Source organism: Beta vulgaris, chromosome 1 (genome assembly GCF_026745355.1).
Source record: "Beta vulgaris subsp. vulgaris cultivar EL10 chromosome 1, EL10.2, whole genome shotgun sequence".
Lineage (NCBI taxonomy): Eukaryota > Viridiplantae > Streptophyta > Magnoliopsida > Caryophyllales > Amaranthaceae > Beta > Beta vulgaris.
The window spans coordinates 63,411,127-63,431,422 of record NC_079202.1 but is presented as its reverse complement, the minus strand read 5'-3'; the positions used below and the strand labels follow the sequence as shown (position 1 = coordinate 63,431,422).

At 35.0% G+C, this 20,296-nt stretch overlaps 3 protein-coding genes across 4 annotated transcripts; all 3 read left to right on the top strand.

The window, feature by feature from the left end:
* Nucleotides 1-182: 182 nt before the first annotated feature.
* On the top strand, nucleotides 183-1,339 carry LOC104891181 (non-specific lipid-transfer protein A). Its single transcript, XM_048648370.2, has 2 exons — nucleotides 183-541; nucleotides 1,321-1,339. The coding sequence occupies exons 1-2, from the start codon at nucleotides 183-185 to the stop codon at nucleotides 1,337-1,339; spliced, it is 378 nt and encodes a 125-aa protein (XP_048504327.1).
* Nucleotides 1,340-3,401: 2,062 nt separating this feature from the next.
* Nucleotides 3,402-7,401, top strand: LOC104891281 (sucrose transport protein SUC2). Its single transcript, XM_010676968.4, has 6 exons — nucleotides 3,402-3,851; nucleotides 4,705-5,157; nucleotides 5,640-5,945; nucleotides 6,082-6,145; nucleotides 6,263-6,306; nucleotides 6,671-7,401. Exons 1-6 carry the CDS (start codon nucleotides 3,402-3,404, stop codon nucleotides 6,812-6,814), a joined length of 1,461 nt encoding a protein of 486 aa, XP_010675270.2. The 3' UTR covers nucleotides 6,815-7,401.
* Nucleotides 7,402-10,909: 3,508 nt separating this feature from the next.
* Nucleotides 10,910-19,597, top strand: LOC104891355 (uncharacterized). Of its 2 annotated transcripts, none has more exons than XM_010677054.4 (14): nucleotides 10,910-11,395; nucleotides 11,481-11,570; nucleotides 12,675-12,736; nucleotides 13,741-13,841; nucleotides 14,526-14,615; nucleotides 15,357-15,479; nucleotides 16,284-16,361; nucleotides 16,795-16,880; nucleotides 17,028-17,076; nucleotides 17,754-17,810; nucleotides 17,909-18,039; nucleotides 18,123-18,206; nucleotides 18,886-18,955; nucleotides 19,039-19,597. In XM_010677054.4, the coding sequence occupies exons 1-14, from the start codon at nucleotides 11,133-11,135 to the stop codon at nucleotides 19,486-19,488; spliced, it is 1,734 nt and encodes a 577-aa protein (XP_010675356.2). In that variant the 5' UTR covers nucleotides 10,910-11,132; the 3' UTR covers nucleotides 19,489-19,597. The 2 variants fall into 2 exon arrangements, with proteins under 2 accessions (XP_010675356.2, XP_010675413.2); XM_010677111.4 differs by having other exon boundaries at nucleotides 10,911-11,395; nucleotides 19,045-19,597.
* The last annotated feature ends 699 nt before the right edge of the window (nucleotides 19,598-20,296 follow it).

Below are 20,296 nucleotides of genomic sequence, written 5' to 3'. Positions count from 1 at the left end.
GTTTCTACGCAGAAATTTTAGCTTCTAAGCCTCAAAGGCACATATATATACTACTACATAGCATACAATCTAGCATTCCTTCTCAAGCTATCAGTCACATACAATTTTCCTGCACTAGCAAACTACTCTCTTTTCTACTACCTACAGTACATACATTACATTACATTACATAGTTTTTATATATGGCAAACAAAATTACTTGTTTTCTTGGTTACATAGCTGTACTTAACTTACTATTTGCAAGATCTTGTGCTCAAGCAACAGCAACTGCACCTTCATGCACAGATGTTATATCGAACACGGCCCCTTGCTTACCCTATATCTCGCGCACCTCCCCTGCGCCATCAGATGTTTGCTGCGCGGGGATTAAGAATGTGGCTGCCATGGCTAGCACCCATGCTAACCAGGTTGATATTTGCACTTGCTTGAAGTCTAATATAGCTGGTTTTAGTTATGATCCTACCCTTATTGCTGCTCTGCCTAAGAAATGTTCTGTCAACATCAATCTCCTTCCAATCTCTGCTAGCACGGACTGCTCCAAGTATGATTTCTTAATTTTTTTCCATTTCCTAGTAATATGGTAGAACATAGGAGGAAGAGGTGGTGGCTCATTGGAGTACCATCTCGAATTCTAGGGTATTGTCCAAGATTTGAATCCTCATCCCAACAATATGTTGGTCATTTAGATCTGGGCTGTTTAGCGTTGTATCCAGTTTCTAAGCGGGTGTGTCCTGCAGGCTAGTAGCCTAGCAATGGTTGGTCTTCAAACCAATTATCTTTCCTTATATTAAAAAAAATATATACACGCTAGTGAAAATTACACCCTCCTAACGTCACTCTTAACTAGACCTGGTTATTGGGCGGATTGAGGCTGATTAATTAGGGATTAGTAGTTGGTCATCTTATAGATGCGAAAGGGGATAAAAGGATGAAAAATAAGCACAAGTAAAATTATACCATAAGTGAATTTTTTTATTAACCATATCTATATAGTCTTTTGCAAAGTTAAATCATTTTGGCTATGCATTGAACCCATCTAATAAGTTAAAACAGGAAGATGAGGCTAACGTATAAGGCTAGTGAGCTACTCCACCTATTACCAATTATTTTTACGATAAAACCCTTGTTGGATAACCCTTATGTATTGAGCTATTCCATTAACTAAGCTTGTCTACTCCGAAGAGCCTAGCCTCCGGATCCGTGTGAGGGATCTAATCATCTAGTCCATTAGGGTCCTTCATCGTAACTATCAATAAAGAAAATACTTATGAGATTCTTGCGTTTCCTTGATCTGTTATTGATTTTGTCAATTCTATGCAGGATTAGTTTGGGGAATTGAATGAATCAAGTACGAAGTTACAGTACTACACCAATTTAATGTTTACTTTGCAGTAAGTTAGCTGAAACTCACTCTTAAGTGTGTTATGAGTATCTTGAACATAATTTCTGTTTATCTCACTCTGATTTTTCTATATGCAGGTGCTAATAAATATATTGCACGTCCAGCTAGGGGAGTTCATCTGTTCATCGATAATAATGTTAGCATAGTATAAAGAAGTACTGTATAAGAAATGGGGATCATTATGCGTGATCAAATAATAGCCTTGTTTTGTTCTTAGTGTTCTTATGAACTTTGCTAGTAATCCTATATTCAAACAAGTTGTATACAGGCTAGGCCACACCCGTAAAAGGCCTCATCAATCGGCCTAGATTTCACGGGCCGATGTTTATGAATTCACACATGAATCATATTATTATCATATAAGCGTTTTTAAACAAAGTACTGTGTCATCTGGTGGCATAAGATTTGATCCTATGACTTCAAATTTATATATTAGAGTCTTAACCACTAAACCAAGTAACATTTGGCCCCTCAAAAAAAAAAAAAAAAACCAAGTAACATTTGGTGTTATAATTTTTAAGTAAAATATTAATAAATGAAAAATATAATTACCCAGCATAGACGGGACCTAAATTTTTTTAACTTATATAAGATTTTATAAAATAAGATAAGATTTTTAGTTAACTTATCTGCACTCATTTTAGAAAAAAAATTAGATAAAATCAGATAAGATAAGATTTTATAAATTCTTATAAAATACTAAGATAAGACAAAATAAGTTGAACAGAATCGATCCTAACTGATTTTTTTAGGCGCACACTAGGAAGCATGAGAGTCCGGATCCTCTAGAGTTTCAGTGAAACTCTACAAGGTAGAGTTGTATCTGAGCTATACATTTTAAAATCAAAGGCTTATATTGGTGGAATGGAAAGATTTAGGGGTGGATTTTGATGAGATAAAATAGGGGGGATTTTGGAAAGAGAATATATGAGCCATTGATGTTTTATTCAATGGTTGATATTGCTCAAACTCTACCTTGTAGAGTTATTTTACAACTCTAGAGGATCCAAACACGGAAGAAGGAAGCATGAACCAGTGAATTTAATTAACCATGATTATGTATTTATGTGGTTTATTTTTCTTGCTATGACATATAATGTTGTGAGCATATATACCATTTTTAGCAACAAATAAACTTTATCTCGTCAAAAAAACAAAAAAAAAACAAATAAACTTTACAATTCCTTTCCTTGTAACTATGAACTGTAAAGTTTACCAAGAATGTTATTAATCACAATCATCACACCATTTTTAGCAACCAATAAACTTTACTTCCCTTTTTTCTGTAATTGTGAACTGTAAAATTAACCTAGATCAGTTAAACGAGGTAATACATGTGAAAGATAAACCATAAAAAGCAAAATTTTATCCCAAAAACAACGCTATAAAAATCCAAACAAAAAATAGTTGTTAACAAAAAAGAAAAAAACTCCTAAAATGTTGGATTAATCAAAAGATGCATAACATAAATTTCTAAAAGAAGATAATGTTAGTTACACTCCCTCTTAATAAGGAAACTAATTCTACTTAATTAACTTATCCAAGTAAACCTTATCTAATTTTATTGGTTTAACGCATTTTTCTCCATTTTATCACTTAACTTAACTCTATCTCTTATCTTATATAATGGATCACTTCTCTTAGCTTAGACATAATCCAAATCTTAAGTCAAATTAACAAATTTACAACCCGTTACTTTCTCTCTTAACAGTTATCAATCTTTTGAATCATTCTTATATATTAACTACCATTTAGATAAACATTATAAAATCACCCAAAAAAAAACCATATCCTTTATCAGATTTTGTTTTGATTAGTCCTTATCTTAAAATTATCCCACAAATTATTATCTTATCTGTTCGTGTTATAGTATATATATATGTGATTAAGGAAGTATTTCCTTAGTTTGTGAAGTTTTTCTCTTAGAGTATACACTTACATCATACTATAAAATCACGTACGATATCATTTTGATACACGTTACATTCATTTACCCAAAATGAATACTTCTGAAGAACCATCGAGTGTTGAAAAGCACATGCTGAATGAATCAACGCCGACATGGAAGATCATAGCCGTGGCGTCGATCGCGGCGGGGGTGCAATTTGGATGGGCGCTCCAACTCTCACTATTAACACCTTACGTACAACTTCTTGGTGTTAGCCATACCATGTCGTCGTTAATATGGTTATGTGGTCCAGTTTCGGGTATCGTGGTACAACCTACGGTTGGGTATATAAGTGACCGATTGACATCGAAATATGGACGTCGAAAACCTTTTATTACTAGTGGTACTATCTTGATTTGCCTTGCTGTGTTGTTGATTGGATATGCAGCTGATATAGGTCATAGTTTTGGTGATGACCTTTCTAAGAAGACTAAGCCTAGAGCTGTTGCACTTTTTGTTATTGGTTTTTGGATACTTGATATTGCCAATAACATGGTTCAGGTTAGTCATTATAATCAGATTTAATTAAAGTTACCTAGTGTTAAGGTTCATTAATTTCTCCTTAAATCGTTTTCGACATTATTAATGTTAGTAATTAACTATTTTTTATGGTCACGTATCATATTAGTTTACCCTAATTTAACAGTAAGATTTTATCTGATCTTAATAATTTTTGTTATTAAGTTCGAACCAGATGAGTTTTTTCTGATACTAATGAAAAAAATCGATCTTTTTTCAATATAATAAACACTTTCATTTTTGGATTATGGTTATGGGTAAACGATAGATTTATGAAACTGAATTGAACAAAATGACTAACTCAAGTCCCATTCGTTATCGTTTTTTGTTTTCAATTTTCAGTTTTTTTTGAAAACTAAAAACCAAAAATCAGTTTTCAAAATCATCATGTTCCCAATAAATTTGACTAATTTTTTATTCATTATAAAACATACTCGATCATGAACATAAAAAATTATATGACTTTGAAAATTAAAAAAATCAGATCACCACAATTATACCGAACGGACCCTCAATTATTGATATGAAGAATAATCATTAGGGTTCAACATCTTATATATAGACCATGAACAACTCGATCTTATGGTTAATTAAACTTAGTAGACATCTAGCTAATTATGTTTTCATAAACACAATAATATATATCTCTAGTATAGAGGTAAATTGTCCATCAATAATCATAATTATGTAGCAAAATTTCATGATTTAATGCTAGATGAAACTTTTGAAGAGTGAATATATATCTTGATTTGACCTAAATTTTACAGTTACATTACAATTAAATTCTAATGACAAAGTACTAACTACTAACCTATGTTGGTTTACATGATTGTAGGATCCAAGTAGAGCATTTTTAGCAGATCTATCAAGACATGACCATAGAAAAATGAGAATGGCAAATGGTTTCTTCTCATTTTTCATGGCAGTTGGTAACATTTTAGGGTATGGAGCAGGATCAGCACCAGCATTGTACAAAATTGTGCCATTTACAAAAACAACAGCATGTGACACATATTGTGCAAACCTTAAAACTTGTTTTATGATTGACATTCTACTACTCGTTATCGTTGTCGTTATCGCTCTTGTTGCTGTGGACGAACCTCCAATTGACGATATTATAGATGATGGAATCCCATTTTTTACCCAAGTTAAAACCTCATTTAAGAATCTTGGAAAGCCTATGTGGCTTCTTTTCCTTGTTACTGCCTTCAACTGGATTGCTTGGTTCCCATTCTTGATGTTTAACACTGATTGGGTTGGTCTTGAGATCTATGGTGGTAATCCACAGGTAAAACCAGCTCTTAACTTTACATATACTTCCCCGTTTCATATTAGTCGCTACTTTTCTCAATTCAAGTACGGACTGTCTAGGTAATTTTTGAAGAAGAAAGAGGTAGCTAGTGTAATGAAAAGTGTTGCGAGTATTATGAAACATAGGAAATATTATATGTGACAAGTCGATATATAAGGGTGTAGTCCTAGTCCATTAACTAATATGACTTACAGTGGCGGATTTACATTGTATGAAGTTTAGAATTTCGAACTCTCCTTATAAGATCTCGAAAATTTTAAGTTTTCTCTTAGATTTGTCTGTCTTGTAAAAAAAAATTGGATAGAACACTGTCTATACAGAATTAGAGTGGTGTGTATAGCATCATGTTTAAAACGGAAATTATTTTAACGCTCCATATAGTGAAATTGTTAGATCATAATAACAAATTCATTAATCTTACCAATTGATTAACAGTATTATGTTGTATGGTTTTACAGGGAAATGCAGGACAAATGAGGTTATATGACATGGGAGTAAGAACAGGGGCACTAGGGCTACTGTTGACAGCAGCAACATTAGGATGCATGTCTCTTTGTATAGACCCATTGTCAAAAATGTTAGGGGGTGCTAGAAGATTATGGGGTCTTGTTAATTTCGTCTTAGCTGCTGCTTTAGCATGCACATTACCATTGACTAAAGCTGCTGAAAAAGCTAGAAGACATATGCCTCCTAATGTTCCTCCTTCTTCACACATCAAATCTGCCACTTTGGGGCTCTTCGCCGCCACTGGCATTCCCCAAGCCGTAAATATTACTCCATCTGTTTCAAAATACGAGTATCATAGTACAATATATTATTTAACTTCGATTTAAGTATTATTTTCTTACCCCTCAAAAAAATTGCATTAATTTTGAGTTTAACTCTTTGATTATGAAACAGGCTACTTTCAGTATTCCATTTGCATTGGCATCAATGTTCTCATCTGACTCTGGTGCTGGCCATGGTAAATTATTTTTTACCTTGTGTGATGCATATTATAATCTCTTAAGTAAGAAAATGTTAGGAATAACTTGGGATTAGGGTTAAATATTCTAATTTATTTATTTTTCTTTTTGGTCAGGCCTTTCCTTGGGATTGATGAATTTGGCAATTTGTGTACCACAGGCAAGTACTTTTTTTTTTTAATTATATAATATATATTTAAATTACGTCCTCCTTTTCGAATTTAATGCAACAAATCCACTTTTACGCATTTCTATGCATTATTTTGACCACAAATAATATCTATAATTACATATAATTAAAAATTATACTTTATAAAAGTACGAAACAAGATTATACTAACAAAATCCCACTAGTCAAAATAAAAAGTGTAAATTGTGAAAAAGTAAATTTGCTGCATAAATTCGAAACGGATGAGTATCAACAAATTTGTGCAAGTAAACTTGATTTCCATTCATATATTCTTAAGAAAAAACTTTACAAACTTAATTTATCTAATTCATTTTATATTTTTGGTGCAATGCAGATGTTTGTGTCATTAATTAGTGGACCATGGGATAAAATATTTGGAGGTGGAAACTTACCTGCATTTCTACTAGGTGCAGTTGCAGCAGTGATCAGTGGGATTTTAGCTATTTTTGTTCTGCCTCCTACAAGTTCAAATGCTTGATACTCTTTCTTTTTTTTGGTTGCATCAATCAATTATAATCCCTATTGAGGTTGAGGATGCTTTTTTAATTCTTTAGTCAACCCTTTTGTATTAAAATTTTATCCTTTACTAGGGCAAAATTATTCTCAAGGCTACTATCTATATTGTGTAAATGTGTATAGTACAGTTACTTGCACAAACACACTTCTTTTTGTAGTCATAAGAATAATTACATTATATGAAAAAAAAATTGAGTTTTCACTCAACTTTGTCTCAATCATGTTACTAGAACTTTTTTTTTTTGCTCGCAATCTCATTTGCTTACGCTTATTCTTGGGGTTGTGCCCATCTTGTTCACCAAAGAAAATTAATTTCCGAAAATCTATTGGATTATTTGTTGTGATAATTATGAGATTGTACATGGATGAGAATCGATAAATGTAATAATTTGTTTTTTTATGGGACAATCACTAGTTTATTTTACAATTTTTTTTACCATTGAAACTTTTTATATATGTTTGAACTCAATATACTCTACGCGGTTTCAAGATCGAAAATATAAGAACTAACAAGTCATAACTCCCTATGATCAGATGAACGTATAAGGTCACAAGTCATGGTACTCATGGAGTTTAAGTAAACTGATTACCTCCTTGATTGCTGCTATTTAAGATTGCACACTTGATTGCTATCTAGGACTATACACTTGATTGCTAGTGTACAACTCGGTACAAGTAGTCTATAGAGTGAGCATCTTTGTTAGTGAGGGAGATGGTAGTAGAATCTTCACTCCTAAATACTAAATAGCCCCTAATTGGGTATAATTATATGACTGTGAAATCATGAGACCAAACCTTTTTTACTAGGCCAAACCTTACTTGGTTACTATTAATCTATGAAGTAATAGCTAGTTTAATTTTGTAATAAACGATTACGGATTATGTACAAGTCTACCTTGATAGCTAAGAATTTGTAGAAAAATGTCCCCCGCTAGCTATTATTTAGGTGGTGTTGTGTTTCGATGTTGATTTAAATTTTCATTTTTGGTTCAAAAAAATTCATGAAAAGGATAATAATTATGCGTATAAAGATTCATTTTCAATTTTTCTTCTAGGAAATTCACTTCCAAAGTATCACTTTTCTTGCCTACACTAATCCGTTTTAGATCTATAATATATTGAAAATTAATAGTTCGGATTACTTTGAGAACATACTCCCTAAAGTTGGGATTATTCTAAAATAATTTAAGTTAGGGATTACTTTTAGAAGACTGGTGAAAGTTGGGAATTATTCATGTCAATTTTTCCAAATAATTATTAACTTAAGCTACTAATTTTGTCATATAGTTAAGGTATTCAACTATAATTTTGGATAACAATTAATTTCGCCAAAATAATTATTAACTTAAGCAACTAATTTTATCATATAGTTAATGTATTCAACTATTTTATGATCTTATCAGTTTCAACTCCTTCTTGACTAGTATTGCCAAACATAGCCAATGTATGCTTTTTTTTTATATAAGGAAAAAATATTAGGCTGCCATCGTCTTGAGGGGAATACCTAATGCGCCGGATACAAGAATAGAAGAAAGAGAAGAATTATTACAATCTGAAATTTAAAAACTAAAGGTAACTAAATGACCTAAATTGGCAATTCAGTTAGTTGCTCGATTTGCTTCCCTAAAAACATGACGAACTTGAACTGAGTTGAACTTTGAGACTAGGATCTTCGAGTCTTCAATAATGTTGGCTATTTTCCATGGGACCGGCCAAAAATTCTTGATAGCATTGATGACTTGCAAATTGTCGCCTTCCACAATTATGTCTTGAATATCTAGCTGGGTGGCTAAGATGAGCCTTGATACAAAGCCGAAGCTTCCGCAAGGAGGACTGAGGAATGTCCTAGGTTGAGAGCTTTAGCTTGAATAAGATAGTCATGATGATTGCGAATTATTATACCCGCAGCAGCAGCAGAACCACGAACAAAACCATCAAAGTTGAATTTGAAGGTGGATGGAGGATGAGGAGGCTTCCATGCTACAAGAGTAGCACGGAGGGTGGGAGAACTAACGTGGAAGGTGGAACGAGAGAAGCTCCTTGAAGAGGAGAGCCCTTATCATGACATAGGTCCACTTGAAGGTGGACTTTCCATTCACTAAGAGCACACTTAGCTCGGTGAGTGATGCGGGAGGGGCACCAAGTAGAATTTTGAAAGATGATGACATTCCATTCTTTCCATATGCTCCAAAAAAGCAAAATGAAGGGCGGTAATTTTTGATTTGGATGTGATTCTTGAAGAAATTGCAAATTTATGGTGAAGGACCCAGGTGGGGAACACCAGTCCAAAACTTCTTGAAGCTTCCAAAACAAGATGGGTTGTGGGCAAGTAAAAAACATATGATCCATAGTTTCAATTCCTGCATTACAACGAAGACATTGATTGGTAGGGATAATATGTCTATTAAACATAGTATCCCTAACTACGAGACTATTATTGGCAAATTTGTCATACAAAATTTTGAAGCTTGGGAGGAATATATATCAAGCTTCCAAATCCAACGATAGGGCCAAGGAGGCTTAAAGGCAAGATCATGAGCTAGCCAAGTTGCCGATTTGATTGTGAAATCGCCACTGGGGTGGGTCCCCAAATAGGAGTATAAGAAGTATCTATAGTTGGGAAGGGAATCCCTTGTACTTTCAACATTAAATGTCTTAGAAGAAATTGACTAAGCTTCGTTAGATCCCAATAATGATCTAAGGTGATGAAATGGGACAATTTCAAATCCAACCCAACAATACTACTATTCAAATTGATAAGGGAGCAAAGGTTGGTTTGCCCCAATCAATTATCTAACCAAAAAAAATTAATTGGCCATTGCCAATTTTCCAACGGATACCCTTTCTTAGAAGCTCTATTTGAGCCAAAAAATTTCTCCAAATGAAGGAGTCATTAGGTTTTGGACCGTGGCAAGTTTTAACGAAATTAGGCTTTCCAACCCAATGGCTAGAGTGGATCAAACAATGTGTCACCACTGTTTCCTACTCTATTAAGATAAGTGGTCATACTATTTCATAGTTCAAGCCGACTCGAGGCTTGCGCCAAGGGGACCCTCTTTTCCCGTACTTGTTCATTATCTGTATGGATGTGCTAATCATAAGCTAACTATTGAAAGCGCTAAAGCAAAATCAGACCTTGGTTTTAAAATTTGTCCATACGATTCCGTGGTTCCATGTCTAATGTTTGCAGATGACAGTCTAATTTTCCGCAAAGCGACTACTTCGACTTGTAATAAGTTAAAGTCAACTCTAGATGAGTTTTGCTAAATGTCTGATCAATTGATTAATTTCCATAAATCCACACTACTTCTATTAAAATGGTCTATTGTATGGGTATGATATCATGATCATCAAACCTTTTTTTGCTTATACGTATTTCTCACATCTCAACTAGGAATGGCAACGGGTCGGACTTGGACCGGATTATGCATAATCCGACTCCGATCATACAGAAAGTCGGATTTTAAATCCGAGCCGGAGTCCGACTCCGACATCCGACTTTGAAAATCCGAATCCGACCCGACTTAAAATCCGAACATCCGTCTCCGAGATCCAACCCGACTTAAAATTCGGGCATCCGACTTAAAATCCGAACATCCGACTCCGAACCTGATCCGACTTATTTTTCTTCCAATTTTTTATAATAAAATAGTCTTCTATAATACAATAATTTAATCATTACAATTTATTCTAATTATCATATGGAAATCTTATATGGTACAAATAATCTAATTATTACTATTATTTTTAACAATAATTTTTTCTATGGGAAAATCCTATATAATACAATTGGCTGAAAGTTGAAGTCAGATTATACATAAATAATACATTACATAAATAAGAAAAAAGGATTGATTGACTCAAAGTCGGAGTCGGATTAGGATGTCGGATTATTTTATGAGATCCGACTCCGACCCTCCTTCGACTCGGAGTCGGATTTTTTAAACGGAGTCGAAGTCGGATTACTTTTTTGTCGGAGTCAATTTGGATTTTTTCTTTCGGATCGGAACGGACTGGGGTCGGATTCGGACTGAATTGCCATCCCTAATCTCAACAAGACAACAACCCACTCAAACAAACTACCAGAAAAAAGATGGTGAAAAGCGAAAACTAAAAAGTGGAAAAATAAGAAATCTACCAAAGCTTCTTTTTGTCTTTTATGTACTTCATTTCCAGTTTATCATCGCCATGAATGATGTACTTAAAATCCCAATCAATAATCACAATTCCCAATTTCTAGGGTTCTTATAAAACGCTCACAATTTCACCTCTTAATAATCATGATCGATTCATCCGCAATGTCGAATTGCGATTCTCTCTCTCCATATGAACTCATATTTCGAGCTCTTCTAATCATACCAATTTCTCATTATTTGATCGGATTCACGATCTTTGTTGCCGCAATTTTGTATAATTTTCTGGAGTGGCATGTGATCCGTGACATTTTAACTGGATTTAGAGGGCAATCAGTTACTTTATATTATAATTCCGAGTCTAAATTGTATGATGGGGTTGTTTCCAAGTGTCGGATTTTACATGGAAGGTATAAATTTTGACATATTTGATTGTGTGATTTGATGAATTCATGGTATTTTTTGCTTAATTGAAGTTTTTTTTTTTTTTTGCAGATATTTGACTACACCTTGGTTAGCTAGTCCTCACATTCAAACTACTTTTCTGAACTTTTTTGGAAGGCCCCCTGTCTTCAATTATAGGAGGTGGATCTTTTTTTCTTCTTTTGTTTTGTATTGGTTTTTGTTTTGTGGGAGTAATAATTGACTGTCCTTTTTGAAGGTACATTGTTTGGGTTGACTCATATGTTAGGAATATGATTCTCTAAGTGATTAAAGTGTTCTTGTGATATCAAAATGATTAGGGATATGATTTTAGTGTGACAATGTATATTTGTGATGTTATGATTATGATGATATGTTTCGCATACAAGATCTTAGTCTTAGCTTGGTACTAGGAAGTGAGGAGTTCTAAATAGAGGCTGTTGGAATGGTTGTTTGGGATATCGGAACTTTATTACTTCCTCTGTTCTGTTTTAAATGAGACATAGGGGATTGGCGTGGGGATTTAGGAGAGGAGAGAGATAAAGAGAAAGAAAAAGAGGGACCCATGTGATGCGGAGAGAGATAGAGAGAATTAAATACCAAATTAAGTAATGTTTCATTTATTTCCAAATGACCTAAAATGGTAAGTGTTTCATTTATTTTAGAACGGAGGAAGTATTTCATTTTATTAATCGTTGAGCTGATTATGTTGTTTGCTTGTAAGCCGGAAGTTTACAATGTGTAACTTAGTAGATTGTGTTCCTTGTTGGCTGTTAGCATGAGCAGGACTGCAAAAGGTTGCATTATCAAAAGCAACCAGAAGCGGTTCTGTCTTCAGAAAGGTGAATTCAGGCCTAGAATTGCAGTAACACAAAACAACTTCCTGTGAGGCATGACCGCATGTTCGCGGCCGTACTCCTAGTTAGCCAAAGACTGTTGGAGTGACCTTGAAATGTCTTTACCTCTTTGACATAGGTTCTTTCTACTGTCAGGAAACATTAGAAGATGCCAAGATGTTTATTGATTCAACCCTCATCTGCTGTTTCTGTGCTTATGACAGTACTTCACCATAGTTTGTTTCCTTGACCTATATCTTGGGGTGTTTTCACTTTGTGTTTCTTTCATACATACACAATGTTTCTTTTTTTTTTTTTTTACTTTGTGATCTTGTTCTTTTTTTTTTTTTGTCTTTGATATAAGCTGTCTGGGTTATGAGTTTTAGGGCTTATGATTGCTAAGAACTTTTACTTGTCCTTTCTATGTCAGACAACTATTTTCTACTTCTGATGGTGGAACTATTGCTCTGGATTGGCTTATGAGTTCTGACGGTAATTATACTAATTAACAACCTTTATAAAATTTATTTTTTTAATTTAAGGATTTTACTGGGGTTTTCTGTTTGCTTAGCCAATCTGCCAGACTTTCCTCGTATTATTTCTGGAGGTTTAATTTCTCTGCGTTGTCTCTTTTGGATTTTAGTTTCTGACAAAGATGAGCTTGTGAATTTTCTGTTGTTTTCCACTCGATAGCTAGTCTACCTTTGAGGGTTTATATATACTCTGTGCCGTCGCGGTGTTGCCTGTCTCATTTCGGTGTGTGCGTGGGGATATGCTGGCAGTTTTGTGTTTCGGAAAGCTTTGCCTATCTGCCACTTTTTCCTTTTATTGTTGTTCTTCAGGAAGTCTGATTTCTCTACATCGTTTCCTTTGGATGCTAGTTTCTTATTAAGATGGGCATCTGATTTTGCTAGTGTTCTTCTCCAGGTTAGGTTGGTTCCACATCTGAGATCTTTTATACTCCCTCCCTTTTTTTAAGTGTTACACTTACACTTTTCACGCATGCCAATGCAAAACTTTGAGGACATATATCTCTAGTTTCGCATTTGTAAAAACTATAAAAAAGTACATATTAATCAAAAACATAATAAGATGAATCTAACAAGATCCCACATGACTATGTTTTTATTCATGTATAAATCACAAATGACGGTCAAAGCAAAATTTGTGAATAGTGTAATATGTCAAAGTGTAACAATAAAAAAACGGAGGTAGGATATTGTTGTTCTACTGCCTGTCTCTTTGGGTATGCGCGGGGAATGATGGTGCTTTTGTATTTAGACACAAATGAGCAATGATTTGTTTGTATCTAATGTGAGAAAAGTCCTTTCCGTTTTTTTTTTTTTAAAATTCTTAATACTGGAGTTTGGGTGATTCAAACTGTATTGTTCCATGCTTGTACTTTTGAGTTATTTTTTACTTTCTCCTGTCTCGATGTAGTAGACAGGTTTTTGGGCTGATAGTATCTTGATTGTTGTCTATTTTTTGTTCTTCAGTGATAGGGCATGGAGCCTACGTTGACAATGTTATTCCAAAAGATGATAGGACCCCTATTGTGTTCGTAGTTCCAGGTCTGACGAGTGATTCTAATTCTCCGGTAAGTTGTATATCAGATTTAGTTGGTCCTAATTAAAGATGATATTGATGCCATACCTTTATGGTGGGAGATGAATTGGTTTTTCACATCCACTCCATATTTTAAGAAGTAGAGAAAATTCTCATATGAGAAACTGTAAAATGCAATAGCTAACATAGCTTGTATCTACGGACTACATGAACTTCAATTGCTTTTGTTTTTCCAAGGCAAAAATCTCAATCTAATTAGAGCAAGAAAATCTAGTGTAATCCCGTAATCCGGATATCCTGCTTCTGCTTTTGCATGGAACTTCTTCTCTCAAGGAACTCGATTATTAGGATTAGGCTTCAATCTTTATGAGGCCCAAAGTAGGACAAGATACCACCTCTCGATGTTAATTTCTCTGAGATACTAAATTTTGTTTGGTCATATCTGGTAGTAAAATAAAGATGTTAACTTATCCTACAAAGACAAAGATGTTAACTTAATTGTGGAACATCCCAAAACGGAAGATTTTACCTTAGATGTGGGACTTCCCATGATGGAAGAGGTTAAACTCAATTATGAGATGATGGGGGGACTAGTAGAAATCTAAAATACCACTCTACTGTTCTGTCATATTATATTGTAATGGTTTAGTTAATTAACATAGTTTACATAGTGAAATGATTGTTTTGCATTTACATTTGATGCTGTGCTCTACAGTATCTGAAGCACCTTGTGTACAACACTGCAAAATGTGGATGGAATGTTGTTGTAGGCAACCACAGAGGTCTCGGTGGTGTTTCTGTCACTGTGAGTATTGAACATTCTACTTATTTCTGCTAATCATTTGTAATCTACTTATTTATGCTATTCATTGGTAATCTACTTATTTCTACTAATAATTGATTGATCTACTTTTTTCTAGTATATGTGATGTTAGAGTCATCTTTTGCATATACAGCTACTTCAAATTTTTTCCATTAGTAAAATTGATGGTATTTCTGTTTGATGGATGTTAATGCTTCTGTATTTGCTATCAGAGCAGTGAGCAGTGAGCAGTGAGCAGTGAGCAGTGAGCAGTGAGCAGTGAGCAGTGTGCCAATGATAGTTAGCTTGTAGGAAACTCTCATGCTTTATATTTCCTTGAATAGTTCAACTTTCATATAGTGTCTTTATGGATGTTGACTGAAGCCTTGAACTGCATGGAAGTAAAGAAATATGAAAGCCATGTGGTTTAGATTCTTGCCCATTATTGGTGATATGATTTTGAATGTTGCATTGAAACATGTAATTCAAATTGATCGGTTGAGGTTAAGTGTTTAGGAACAATGTCTTTTGCGTATCTCTGTTGGTTTATCTGATGAGCTTGGATTGCAGTTGGTGCATGGTATCTCCTAATTTCAAAGCCTTTCAGCTTGTCTCACAAAATTTCTCATGAATGCTTTGTTGTCGAAATACAAATGATCTGGCTGTGCCTCTCCCTTTTTTTTGTTTATGAATCATTATCTTGATCTAAATTGTAAACTAATCCCACGATGTCTTTTGTTTCAGTCCGATTGCTTCTATAATGCTGGATGGACAGAGGATGTTCGTGTAGTCATTCATCATATCCATAGTGAACACCCAAATGCGCCCCTTTTTGTTGTGGGAACAAGCATTGGAGCCAACATTTTGGTACGTCTGTTGGAAACATCTTGCCGATGGACACGATTGTTATGCCCTGGTTTTTAGTATTCTTGTGAACTCTGTTGCTTTCTAGATTCCTAACTTTCTGACACTTCAAAAAGTAGTTTATTAGAATCTGCCTGAGAAGTTTTTCTTGGGAATTATCTATCACATTATACTGAAAAAGAAACCAATGAGACATGTGTCAATTTTTCATAAAAAATTTTCCCTCCCAAAAAATTTCTCTTTATTCTATTTTTAATTCAAATTTTATAACGTATTTGTTACCATATTATTAATATATGATTGATTATATACCTTTAATTATATGATATATTTTATACTTTGGTATTTTTTTTTTGTAAAGATCATCTAAAAATGCACAACTTTCAAATTAGAGTAAATAATTTCAATTAATGCTCATCTATGATCAAATATCTTTTGGTTAACGGTTTTCCAAGCATGGCCCGAGAAAAAAACTAGTTATTAGTATATACATATGTGAATTTGCTAAGAATCTTTTTCTAAATGTTCATATAATGCTATTCCACCTCTATGTGTTTGTTCTTCGTAAAATTTCTAATATCACCAAGCAAAACCTCTTAACATGGTAATGATTCTTAAAGAATATATATAAAGGAAAACACATACTTAAGGGTATTTGGATATAGAGTTGCATTGCCATGGACATGGGACTTTCCTAGTAAATTTACGTACAAGATGATTACCAATTACCACCAAATATTACTGTGGACCAAACAGTCCGTGAGACCATCACCTTTTAATAACAACAAGGTTTGAAAATTGATTCAGGTAAAGTTTCTTGGTGAAGATGGGGAAGACATTCCAATTGCAGGGGCTGTTGCTATTTGCTCTCCATGGGACCTTTTGGTAAGTTTTTAATGCTACAACCTATATGAGTTTATATGACAAATGGCTTTTTTGGTGGTAGAACATCATTAGCTTACATGGGGGTTGTCTACTTACAAAGTATAAATTCGATTTATAGCCTTTCTCAAGTCTGTTTGATGATATATGTGATGAGGATGCGAGTTAATGAGATGGGAAGTCGGGGTCTGGTTTATAAGTATTGATAGGTTTAGAGCATGGAGCAGTCCTTGTTTTATTCCTAGTTGATGCCTAGGGAGGGTCATCTTCACACTCTGTTAGACACAGATGTTTGCCCCTTCCCTATGCGTTTCCTTGTGAATTCTCTTCTTTTGCTATGCATTGAATACCCTGTGAATCAGTTGCTTTCCCATGTAACTTCTACTCATTTTACTTAGATACCTGTTGCTTACTCATCTCTTTGTGGCTTGCACAGATTGGAGACCGGTTCATTGGTCGCAGACTAGTCCAAAAGTTGTATGACCGAGCTCTTACCATTGGCCTGCAAGGTTATGCACAATTGTATGTCCTTTGACCTACTTCAGTGTGATGTTGGTACTGAAATATGGTGTCTCTTGTGTTTTGATGGAGTCCACTACTATGCGAGAAATATAACGCAGTGCTAAGAGGATATTGGATATGACTTTTTTCTGTCTGCTTCCCTTGCAGACATCAACCACGCTATTCTCGACTTGCTAATTGGGAAGGAATTAGAGAGGTCTGTGTTCTCCACTAAAACTAATTATATATATTCACAACTACCAGATTATCTCTAATTGGAGCTCCAATTCTTTATTTGGTTTGCCATGCAAGGCCTTCTATTGTGTTCTAGTGTTTTCATAATCTGGATTTTTTAACACTGTAATTGACAAACACAAGGCTTTAGTTTTATACATCTGTAAATTATGTTCTCCTTATTGCTGTGCGGTGGTTCTTCCTGTTTGTCTCTTCGATTGTGTTAGTTGGAAAATGTTAGTTTGTCTCGATGCAATACTATTACTGAGTTATTTGTTGTCTCAGTTGCGGCATAAGACTTTGCATTACATCCTCATACAGGATATTTGTGGTTGCATGTATTTTATTGCATGCTGCTATAAAGTCAGCTTGGACTTCTTGTTTTCTTACAAGATTTTTGAGTTCTGGGGATAAGGTTAACCTATGTTTGATTTCCCATTTTGTAGGCTGTAGTTACTGGGGCTTTTTACCTTGTGCGGTTGTGCCTTGACACTTCGCTTGTGGTCTATGCATTTTGTTCTCTATTTTGATTTTTTGATAATTTAGACATTGGGGAGTACTACAAGTCTACAACAGTCTGAGGATATGTTTTCATGATTTTTAATGATAAATGTATGTTACACTCTTTACTGATGATATTACTTTTGACATTTTTGATAGTCCCGTAGCATCCGAGATTTTGATAATCACGCCACCCGCCTTGTGGGGAAGTATGAGGTAGGAGTTTGATTTCCAATTCTCTAGTGAATTCATCCTCTTTTACATTACCCCATATTGTGGATCAAGTTACTGAAAGTATCCATATATGTCCTCAGACTGTTGATGCATACTACAGGCGGTGTAGCAGTACTAACTATGTCGGTAAAGTAGCTGTTCCACTACTCTGCATTAGTGCTTTGGACGATCCTGTTTGTACTAGGGAAGCCATTCCGTGGGATGAATGCAGGTCTTATCGGCTATCATCCTGCCACTAAACTTGTGAGTTCAAGTGGGTCATCCTGACATTTTCTGCTGTACATTATTTTACAGGTTAAATAAGAACATTGTTCTCGCGACCACACAGCATGGTGGACATCTTGCCTTCTTTGAAGGAATAACTGCCTCCAGCCTCTGGTATTCAGCTGCTTTCCAATTAGTTTGATACCATTTTACAATTTTATAGGCTATTAAGGCATCTAAGCATGTTAGTAGAGAAATAATGGTTGCCCTGACACCACTAGTGCTGACTGCTGCCCCCCTTTTTTGGGTTGTAAGTCCTGTTCCTGTGCTTGTATATACTTTCTTTTCTGGGCCTCTGCCTCTGTCACATTAGGTTTGGATTTAGAGTTGGAGGAGGCCTTAGATGCAGCTAGTCTTTGGTTTTCTTTATCACATTTTGCTATTGAGACAAAAGTCATGTAATGATATGTCGCAAAACTGATAGAGGGGGAGATAAGTAGACCTGGCAATTCTGGTCTCCTGGCATTTTTGGGTTCTAAAAAATTGTAGAAAGTGTAGGATAATTGCATGATATGATAAATTCATCTGCGCTCGGATTTGGGTTGATTGTGTCTTTGTGTTTCTTTTAGTATCTCCGTATACGTGTCTTGTTGATTCCTAATTCCTGATTTCCTATCATGCTTTCTCGGCATGTCAGAGAACTTTTGGGATGAAATCCAAAAATGAGCAAGTTGGAGAGTGGCAAAATGTGTCTCCAATTCGTTCAATTATATCTGATCATGGAGGGGTGCCATTCATGAGGATAACATTGAGGCAATCACTTGTAGGCTTAATGACTGATGCATATCTGCAGGTGGGTGAGGGCCGTTACTGAATTCCTGAGCATTCTACAGTCGAGCCCATATATGCATAAACAAAAGAAGGTGAATGCCTTTCTTCCTGGGTTACTTATCTGGTCGTTTATACTGTGTGCTTTCATTTGCTGATGAACCGTGTTTTATATAAGGTGCAGATTTCTGGTTTGGTTTCTTTATCAGAACCTGCAATAGACCAAGGTCCATATGTAAATGTTGCTCAAGACGGGATGGTTGCTGCTGTGAGCAATGACCCAAAAAGAGATGGTTTTGACGACTCCTCTGAGCTGATTAAATCAACCAGTGAAATGGCAATGGAGGAGCAAGATCGACAGCTGAGGGAATCAGTGCCAAATGATGTTCGTTCAGATGATCAAACCCATGAACAGATGCCTAGCAGTCCCTGTGATGCCACTTGTCGTGGTGCAACTTCTCTTATTAAGCGGCGTTTGGAACAGCTTTCTCGACATTCTAAGAGATCAATATGGTTGCTCGCTTATGTGGCCATCGTTACAAGTTGGCCTTTGGTCGGCTCAGCGTTCTACTACTTCTTTAAAAGGAAGATTAAGAACGTATCGCCTTCCAGAATGCAGAAAAAATAGTAACTCAAGTTGGTGTTTATACCCAGTATTCTGTAACTGTATGTATTAGTGGCTTCTGTAATTCTTGCATGTTTACATGCTGATGACATCGGTAGAGAATCAAGGTTGGCCTAGTGATGATAAGGCCTTCCTTCCACCCCTGTGACAAGAATTCGATGCTCACCCCTTGCAAGAAGGATCACCAATTTTCCCCTTTCCTTGCAAGAGAATTCTCCTTACCTTGAAAAAAAATTGCTGATGATATCCGTAATATTTGATATTTATTTGTAATATTTTATTCATTTCTCTGAATATATATTTCATTTTCTAGTGCAAATGATTATTGTATAGCCTGCAAATTTCTGAATTTATTTTTGCTAGAATTGACTGTAAAATGTTACTCTTTCACCACGGTGTCGGCAGATTTGGAAGATCATGTCTACTTTTGGGATAGATCTGGGCATATGTGATCCTTTTAGTGGGAGAGTTGTTTAAAGAATTGGATAGAAAGCAGATTTAGGTGTTGACTTTAGTTAAACCCCAAAAGTGGCATGATCTATGCTTCACTTGTCCAGATTCGATATCCACTGTATTATATAATAGTTCCTCTATTAGGTCGTCTTGGTTTTAAAATGACCAAAATATTAGTTTATGGACTTGTTCGACAAATTTAGTTGTTGCGGTAATTATTAACTAATAACTACTTTTTAAATATTAGAGGAGCTAGTAACATAACTTCTAAAATAATTAGTGTCTGGTAAGACGTGCGGTTAGATCAGCAAAAAAAAAATTGAACAATATTTTATCTTCAAAAGCTATTTATATTACT

Coding starts and splice junctions, on each gene's coding strand:
- LOC104891281 (XM_010676968.4), top strand. CDS start 3,402: ATGAATACTTCTGAAGAACCATCGAGTGTTGAAAAGCACATGCTGAAT. Junction 6,146..6,262: donor TGACTCTGGTGCTGGCCATG/GTAAATTATTTT, acceptor CTTTTTGGTCAG/GCCTTTCCTTGGGATTGATG. Junction 6,307..6,670: donor TGGCAATTTGTGTACCACAG/GCAAGTACTTTT, acceptor GGTGCAATGCAG/ATGTTTGTGTCATTAATTAG.
- LOC104891181 (XM_048648370.2), top strand. CDS start 183: ATGGCAAACAAAATTACTTGTTTTCTTGGTTACATAGCTGTACTTAAC.
- LOC104891355 (XM_010677054.4), top strand. CDS start 11,133: ATGATCGATTCATCCGCAATGTCGAATTGCGATTCTCTCTCTCCATAT. Junction 12,737..13,740: donor TTGGCTTATGAGTTCTGACG/GTAATTATACTA, acceptor TTTGTTCTTCAG/TGATAGGGCATGGAGCCTAC. Junction 18,207..18,885: donor ATAACTGCCTCCAGCCTCTG/GTATTCAGCTGC, acceptor GCATATCTGCAG/GTGGGTGAGGGCCGTTACTG.